Source organism: Clytia hemisphaerica, unplaced genomic scaffold (assembly GCF_902728285.1).
Source record: "Clytia hemisphaerica strain Z4C2 unplaced genomic scaffold, Clytia hemisphaerica genome assembly, whole genome shotgun sequence".
Lineage (NCBI taxonomy): Eukaryota > Metazoa > Cnidaria > Hydrozoa > Leptothecata > Clytiidae > Clytia > Clytia hemisphaerica.
Window position 1 is genome coordinate 287,139 of NW_027104573.1, and position 8,467 is coordinate 295,605.

Sequence of the window (8,467 nt, forward strand, 5' to 3'; positions counted from 1 at the left end):
ATGTTGTGGGTTTAAGCCTAATTTTGTTATTTTAATTATTTCACCTCAATATAGTTCAAACTGGTTTTAGTTTGAGGGTAAAATTTTGTGGTTTCTTTACTAAATTGTTTGCATGATGCCACACTAAGATATTGTATCGTTATTGACTTCCTTGCTGTTATATATTTCGACATTATTAAAATGCTTGGAAATAAGTCACTTCTGCTGTGTACCCTGGAAACTTGATCTGGATCTATCTTTGGTTTTGCTTTTAGAATAGACCTTTTCATAAATTACGTCACGAACATCACTTGCCTCGTATTTAAATAATTACCATGGTGATTATGCCCCTTGAGACATTAAATGACTTTTTTATCAATAGAAAGTAGTTTTATTAAAATCCGCTTGGAGTTAGTCACCATGGTAATGATTTCAAAACGAGGCAAGTGATGTTCGTAACGTAATTTATGAAAAGGTCTATTAGTATTTAGATTTCGCGATAGAAACTAGTGGAAAGCGCTTGAGGCGTTATATAGTACATTAAACTATGAGTCATCTATTTTCAATATTTTTGATATTTGGTGATTCAAAAAGTTTAGTCAATTTTTGGTTGATTTGATAATAAGAGACAATTTATTTTTTCGTGTGCAATATTTTTTTTTTTAATTTCCTTGTGCATTTTCTTCCTCGTCTTTGTTTTTGGTAAAATTTGATTCCAATGATAATTCCAAATTATGCAAAAAATTTAAAATCTTTTGTTCTTGTTTTGTTTTTTTTCGTTTCGAATAATTTGGTAGTTAGTCGAAACAAAATAGTTCACAACCGAGAAACAACTGAAAATCGCCGGAAAACCTATTTTTCTTGAATTTCTCAAGCTTTACTTTTTATATTTTTTTTAAATGAAATTTTGCACTCTTATGCAAAATGGCAATACCTAAAATGTGATGGAGCCTGATTTTTGAAAAAAAAATTCTGACCAAAAATTCCGTAAATATGCCGGAAAAACCGGTGTTTTCGCATTTTCTAAAGATTTCCGTCTGTGAATGGTGAAAATCCGTCCAAAGTAGGTGTTTTTGTTCGTAAAGGCATTTTCTTTCACTGCTTCTATGTGGTTTTGATAACGAAGTTGATTTTTGCGTTTTAAATCTTCCATTTTCTATCTTAGATGAAAGCGGATGTGCTAATATTATGACAAGAAATAAATGTTTGTAATCTTTTGTTTGTGTCACAAGATAACGTCAGTAAAATCGTAGATGGTGTCAGATTCCGAGAGCACTATTTTTACAAAAGCGGGCTAAAAAAGACGAAAAAGTCAGAGGATTAGCATTAGATCATTCAGATGTGCGACAAAAATTTCTGAAAAAGTAGTGCTACGAGTTTAAAAAGCAGCAGCTCTAGCTAAAAGGTACTACTTTGAAGTTTGAAAGGCTTATCTTCGAGCTGACCCTATTTCGTTTCCAGATTGTTTTCGTCAAAAGGAATTACGAGAGACGACGAAGCCTAAAAATTTCTTTCTTAGAATCATTATCATGTTGGAAACCATTGTTCACATACCGTGAAGGCACAGCTCAAAATCATATATTTACGCTGTGCCAACGAATCGAGATTCTATTCATCACGCAATCAGCGAAGACAAAAGTAACCATGACGACCATCCAAGATCTTGGATGAGCGTCATAGTCGATATTTTTATTCCCGTCGTTGAAAACACAACTTACAAAAAGTCATCAATGCTTTTTAAAAAGAGTAAGTGATAGAGAATCATGACATAAAGTCTGTCTATTATTTCGATTCAATTAAAGTGACATTTCCATAATTAAAAGTTTAGTAATTACTGTTATACATTTGGGGATCATGCAAAAGATTTCTTTCGAAAAAAACTCATTTCAACTACACTTGGAGGTTTCTGGGGAATTCGTAAATAGTAAACTGCATACTGATACAGTCTGCTAGACATTAATATGGTAATATTTGCTCTTCATCTTTGATTTTTTCTACAGTGATTAGATTGACACATGCGCGATAAAATTTCTATTATTTGTCTTCAGAGGTTACTATTTTCTTTGAAAACTTAACCTCTGATACTCAGGGTATTCTTCACAATAATGGACTTCATACGGGCACCATGTTTGCAACATTGAGTTTCGAGACTCCATGATGGAAAATGAAACCACTTATTTCCCATCCAGAACGCCTGCGCGTAGGCTTTACACAAACACCGGATTGAAACTAAAATCTATCGCTAGATAAAAATGTAGTCTTTGAAAACAAAGGAACCGCTAGATACAATCTGTCGTCATGATTACGGCAAATTCTATGCGCGTTTGGATGGGAAATAAGTGGCTTAATTTCTCTTGCCTGAGAAGGTTTAAATTTTTGCCTCTAGCCCTTCGGGCTTTAAAGTTAATGGGTTGCAGCTCAATTAATTAAATTAAACTATCCACGAAATCTTTCACCAATGGGACGTCTCCAGGGACGTGTTAATCGTTGCAAATCATCAACAAAGAAATGTCGGGAAATTTGCTTGAACGGATCCGGAAAGAAATGAATTTGCTACTGTAACAAGTACTGACAGAGTTTGTTAATATGGTTTATCAAAGTTCGAAGGGAATGAAAATATTCATAAAAGATCAATTGAAGAATTGTAGATAGACGGATGGTAAATACATATCTGGAATTTCTTGATCTACAATATTAAGAGCTCCTAAAATCGAGTTTCTAATACATGGATTTGAAATTAAAGTTATACTATGTTTGATATTATCTTCCCACAAACATATATGAAACGTGTGGCTCATAATTTTATGCTATGGAGGAGATATCGTTGGTATTAGCGGTTTAGAGTCTCCCATTTTTGGACCTACCCCGGTGGGGTGGAGGTCCTATAAATTAACCTGTGTTCGTTCGTCCGCCCGTTCGTCCGTCCGTTCGTCTGTTACTAACTTTTCTCAGGATTGAATCATAGGAATCTTTTGATTTTTGGTACAAAGGTCCAAAATGGTGGTGGCCAAAATGTGACGGAGCCCGATTTTCGAAAAAAAAATTTGGGGGGCAAATTTCAGCCAAAAAACGGCTAAAAAACGTTTTTGGACTTTGTGAAAAATTGGATCATGAATTTTTTCTGATTTTTGAATGAAAGTAGGGTACCATCATAGGTAAAAGATGGGTCAAGCAGATTTTTGCAAAAAAAATTTGTTTGCTCAAAAAACTCATGCTTATCTATAAGAACCACTATTAATAAGCATACATCAATGTTCTTAGTCAAATTACTCATTTTTTTTATGACATAGATGTCTTTTTGCCCATGGGGCTTACTTTTGAAGAATATGTGTGTTTAGACATGAAATTTTGGTTGCTTGGCGTGTTTTTATAGAAAAACTGGCTAAATTCGACATTTTTTCATAAGCACATTATCAATTACTTAGGTATTAGCTTTTCTCGAGATTGGCTCTTTCATTCTTTATGAGTTTTTGCACAAAGATGCATAACTATAAACCTTCGAATGTGACGGAGCCCGATTTTCGAAAAAAAATGTTTTTGGGCAAATTTGGGCCAAAAAACGGCTAAAAAACGGGATTTTTTGACTTTGTGGAATATTGGATCATTGCTTTTTTCTGATTTTTTTGCAGGAAAGTATGTATAAGATGGCTCAAGCAGATATTTGTAAAAAACAAATTTTTCAGCTCAAAAAACGCGTCTTTATCTACAAGAATCACTATTAATAAGCATACATCAATGTTCTCAGCCAAAATACTCAATTTTTTGATGAGATAGATGTTATTTTGCTCACGAAGTCTTGAATATGAAAAAATATTTCAAAAGCATGAAATTTTGATTTCTAAACGTTTTTTTAAAAGAAACAAATGACTAATTTTAATAGATTGTCACTATTTTTGCTCTGAATGATTGTTTAATGCTCACGCTCACGTATATATCAATTATATATGTGTTAAATCCATAACCAGGTAGGTCCATAAAAGTATCACTTGTTAACTGTAAGATAAATGGGTTTTTTAATATTTCTAGAATTTATCAGGACCATACAGGGCGTGCTAAACTCCAAAGTATGTAGACATTTTGTTCTTAACATTTTCTCCGAACCCAAATCCTACGGTCGGAAGAGAGTTTCACCGTTTAAGGCCAAATCGTTCACCGCTTAGAATCTTAAAATTTTATAAGAGATACGAAATCCGCGAGTTTTTCATATTCTGAAGATTTTTAAACAACCCAGAAGTAATAAACTCTTCATTTTCATTTTCATTTTTCTTTATTAGATCATTATCTTTCTAACAGTGCACGGATGGGTCTCGAGAATAGAAATTCAGTATGTCCAGGATTTTAGGCCTTTTTTATTTTCTTTTTCCCTGTTATTGAAACACTTCAAAGCTCTTTAGAGTCTTAATCTCATGCCTACTTTTAAACATTTCTGAATAGTTATCCACTGTTTTTCAGGACTTTTGAAAAACGCTGTTTGAAAAAAAATATATTGTGAAAGCTTTTATTATGAAAGCTTTTTACTAATGTGGTTCAGCTCAATCAACAGCTCATCAGTGGAAAAAAGCTGAAAATGTTTGTGCTTAAAAAGTTTTGTCTTAAATGATAGTCTTTTTCTGGGGGGGGGGTACTTAGGCGAAATGTGTGTCAGGTATGTGCGGTCTCTTTTCTAAACCCTCGAAAATCTCTTAAATGGGTACAAAAAAAAGATATTTAGCAATTGATTTTCTGATAGGGTCTCAAAATTACGAAACTTAAAAAGTCAACTCTCAAAGGGTCGATTTTCAAACTTTGGCTTGGACTAGTCTCTAAAAAGGTTGAAAATCTGAGGAAAATGCACTGCAAGGGTATGAATTTTAACGATTTTTTGTTGTACTGTATGAGTGCGATTCTAAGATTGCAGCATTTCCATAAGAGTATTACTTTTTAGCCATAAGAGTATTACTTTTTAGCCATAAGAGTATTACTTTTTAGCAAGTCATGAAAATGATAAATGACTTGTTGAAAATATGCCAAGTATCATGACGTTTAGCTAGAGGAACTAAAAAAAGAACGAAAAAACTACTCTTGAAAGAATTAACCAAGATTAGCCAAGGTTAAATACTCTGATGAGAGAAAGTGAAATCTTTTTGCTTATTAGAGAAATTTTAAGGGTCAACTTACTTTAATGAAGGCTAGGTTAGCCAAGTAGATTTCTGTCATCAAGTTGGTTCTCGACGCAGTCTTTCTAAGCATTTCGTAAGAAACAAGAACTTGGTAATTAAAAACCATTACTTTGTTTTCAAGACAACTTTTCATTAAAGTAAGTTGACCCTTAAAATTTCTCTAATAAGCAAAAAGATTTCACTTTCTCTCATCAGAGTATTTAACCTTGGCTAATCTTGGTTAATTCTTTCAAGAGTAGTTTTTTCGTTCTTTTTTTAGTTCCTCTAGCTTAAACGTCATGATACTTGGCATATTTTCAACAAGTCATTTATCATTTTCATGACTTGCTAAAAAGTAATACTCTTATGGCTAAAAAGTAATACTCTTATGGAAATGCTGCAATCTTAGAATCGCACTCATACAGTACAACAAACAATCGTTAATATTCATACCCTTGCAGTGCATTTTCCTCAGATTTTCAACCTTTTTAGAGCAAAAAAATCAGAATTTTCGGGATTCGCTAAAATGTCCACCCTCACAGTGCATTTCAGCTATCTTGAAAAACATTTACCCGTCGGTCAGTTTTCCTAGCTGCCCCCTCCAGATGATAGGTAAAATGGATTTGAGAATTGCTTACGTTCTTTACAACTTTTCTCGATGCTTTCTGTGCCTACAAATTGACGACAAAATTAGACTTATTAGTCTAACACACCCTTGTGTTGGTGACCAGTAGCGTGGTGGCATGGGCCAGTAGCCCCCCCAGCGGCCGATTTTCTGGGGCGCCGAAATACAAAGGGCGATAAAAGACGTCTCTTATTACTAATTTCGGCGCCCCTTTGCGTTTTTGCTCCTTAGAATTGGCATTTTTTAACCAAAAAGAGAGAAAATACCCACAAAATTTTCGTGCACGCTTCGCTCGCGTAATTTTTACAAAGATATTTACTTTTAAAAGGGACTATGACCGGATGACTATGATAAAAGGAGAATTTCACCTGGCTTGACTTTGAGATATTAAAACTCACTGGAGTGAGATCTGGGGAAGTGTTAGCAAGTCTGGTTGAGTCCATTAAAATATTGTTTCTCCGATTTTGACCGGGTTGACCTAATTGATATAATTAAACCGTTGTAAGACCATAAATTTCCCAATAATGATCGGGGTAGAGATTTTGAATTAATTTTTGACCAGTTTTAAATTTATCCACCGGGTCGGATCTGACCGTGTCACTGATACAGGGATAGTTCACAGTGCCAAAAACGATAAAAGGGAATACAATTCTTGCTTGCTTTTTAATGAATTCTATATTTTGCCAGCAAAATTTACAAAAAAAAAAATACATAGATAGTGAATGAAATAGGTAAAGTAAGAAAATACAGAAGAAGAAAATTTCATTTCTCGAACAAGAGAGAAATTGAAATAAAAAAATTTATTTTTTTTAAGACAGTTTGGTGTCCATTATCCTTGTCTAAATTCCTTGAGCCAGTTTTGTCTGAGATTCAAATTTTGTTTGAAATCTACCATCTTCTGTATGGTCCGCATTTTCGTGTACAGTGTCGAAGAGGTCCGCATTTTCTTGGTCCGTATTTCGGGCGATGACAGCTTCGAACGCAGGTTCGTGTGCATCGTTTGCAGAGGCGTGTTTTGTGGCAAAATTTACGGTATCGAACGCATCGGTTTCTATAGACACGGTGATAGCTTAAACATCCACGGTGGACGCAAACACGTTTACAGACGTTGTAGTTACGTCTGACGACGACTCGACGTCCGTATCCTGATCGATGTCGGTATCCGAATTGTGATCGGCGTCGGTGTGTTGGGTCTTCAAGATCTAAAATTCGGATTTTAAAATATATTCTTTCCTCTTTCCTTTAGAATTTTCAAATGTGATTTGATATGGTGGTTATGTTAAGCTGCGAACCTTTATCATCTGTTAAAGTAGACTCTCTCCATGTGCTACTTTTGAAGTCTCTATAACTCGAACACGGGCACGGAGAATACAAATTTGTTCGAGATATCGAACGCTCGAGTTATGAAGATTAGTTTATAAGGTATTGTTAACTGAAGAGACCAGAAAACTTTTTCGAGTTATGAAGACTTCGCTAATCAATTTTTGTTACCACAGCTCATTGCTTAACAAGCTTTGTCATTTAACTTATTATTATACCTGTTTCTTCATCTTCATCTTCATCTTCATCTTGTTGTTCTTCTTCATCCGAGACATCATTGACTTCCGTTTGTTCGTCTTCTACCTCTTTCGCTGCTTCGTCTAATGATTCAACTTCTTTCTCTTCATCTGCTGCTTGTTCGCCTGAAAATAAAGCAGAATATTTTATGATGAAAATCAATAAAAACTGTTTTACGACGTACCTTTACCCATTAAAAGAACAAAAGGGAAACATTATCAAGTCAAAGGGTCCTGGGAGCATGTAAGTTTAGGGGTAAGCTTAGGGCTATGTTCGAGCTAAAGCTCGAAAATCGACTCTTTTAAAAATTCAAAATACAAGAATTTGAATTTAACCCCAGTTCTATACCCCAGAAAGAAACGGAAAATCCAAGATGTAGATGTTACGATAGAAAGGGACTGGGAATGTCAGTCATTACCTTAAGACTCCCTTTATTCGAACTTCTATTATTCGAATCTCCTTATAATTTGATTTGTTTCCAGTCCCTGAAGGGGAAATCCTCTTAAAATACTTTCTGTAATTCAACAAATCTCTCTGTAATTCGAACAAAAAATTTTCCCCCTTCGAGCTCGAATTAGTGAGGAGTCAACTGTATCAACTTACACTGGACAGCATAGGCGAGGAAAGAGATGAGAAGTAATGCTTTCCAGATCTTCATCTTGAATGATGATTAGTTGTCAATCTTTTTGTTTCTTGTTGTTTGATCACAAGTTGTGTTGAAGAATGATGATTTTTTCACTTAAACATTGACCTTTTTATACTTTTTTTCTACAAGGAAGTTACACAGTGTAATAGGTGTAATTATGTTGTGGGTTTAAGCCTAATTTTGTTATTTTAATTATTTCAGCTCAATATAGTTCAAACTGGTTTTAGTTTGAGGGTAAAATTTTGTGGTTTCTTTACTAAATTGTTTGCATGATGCCACACTAAGATATTGTATCGTTATTGACTTCCTTGCTGTTATATATTTCGTCATTATTAAAATGCTTGGAAATAAGTCACTTCTGCTGTGTACCCTGGAAACTTGATCTGGATCTATCTTTGGTAGACCTTTTCATAAATTACGTCACGGAACATCACTTGCCTCGTATTCAAATAATTACCATGGTGATTATGCCCCTTGAGACATTAAATGACTTTTTTATCAATAGAAAGTAGTTTTATTAAA

The 8,467-nt window shown here is 34.3% G+C and overlaps 1 protein-coding gene across 1 annotated transcript; it reads right to left on the bottom strand.

Annotated features, from left to right (window-relative positions):
* Positions 1–6,429: 6,429 nt before the first annotated feature.
* Positions 6,430–8,013, bottom strand: LOC136823488 (uncharacterized). The gene is made up of 3 exons (XM_067079676.1): positions 7,903–8,013; positions 7,281–7,424; positions 6,430–6,944 (listed from the first exon to the last, which is right to left on the bottom strand). Exons 1-3 carry the CDS (start codon positions 7,955–7,957, stop codon positions 6,631–6,633), a joined length of 513 nt encoding a protein of 170 aa, XP_066935777.1. The 5' UTR covers positions 7,958–8,013; the 3' UTR covers positions 6,430–6,630.
* Between the last annotated feature and the right edge of the window lie 454 nt (positions 8,014–8,467).

Excerpts from the sequence above, each read along its gene's own strand:
- LOC136823488 (XM_067079676.1), bottom strand. The coding sequence starts at position 7,957 with ATGAAGATCTGGAAAGCATTACTTCTCATCTCTTTCCTCGCCTATGCT. Across the intron at positions 7,425-7,902 it reads CCTCGCCTATGCTGTCCAGT|GCGAACAAGCAGCAGATGAA; the intron begins GTAAGTTGATAC and ends CTTTATTTTCAG. Across the intron at positions 6,945-7,280 it reads AGATGAAGATGAAGAAACAG|ATCTTGAAGACCCAACACAC; the intron begins GTATAATAATAA and ends TCCGAATTTTAG.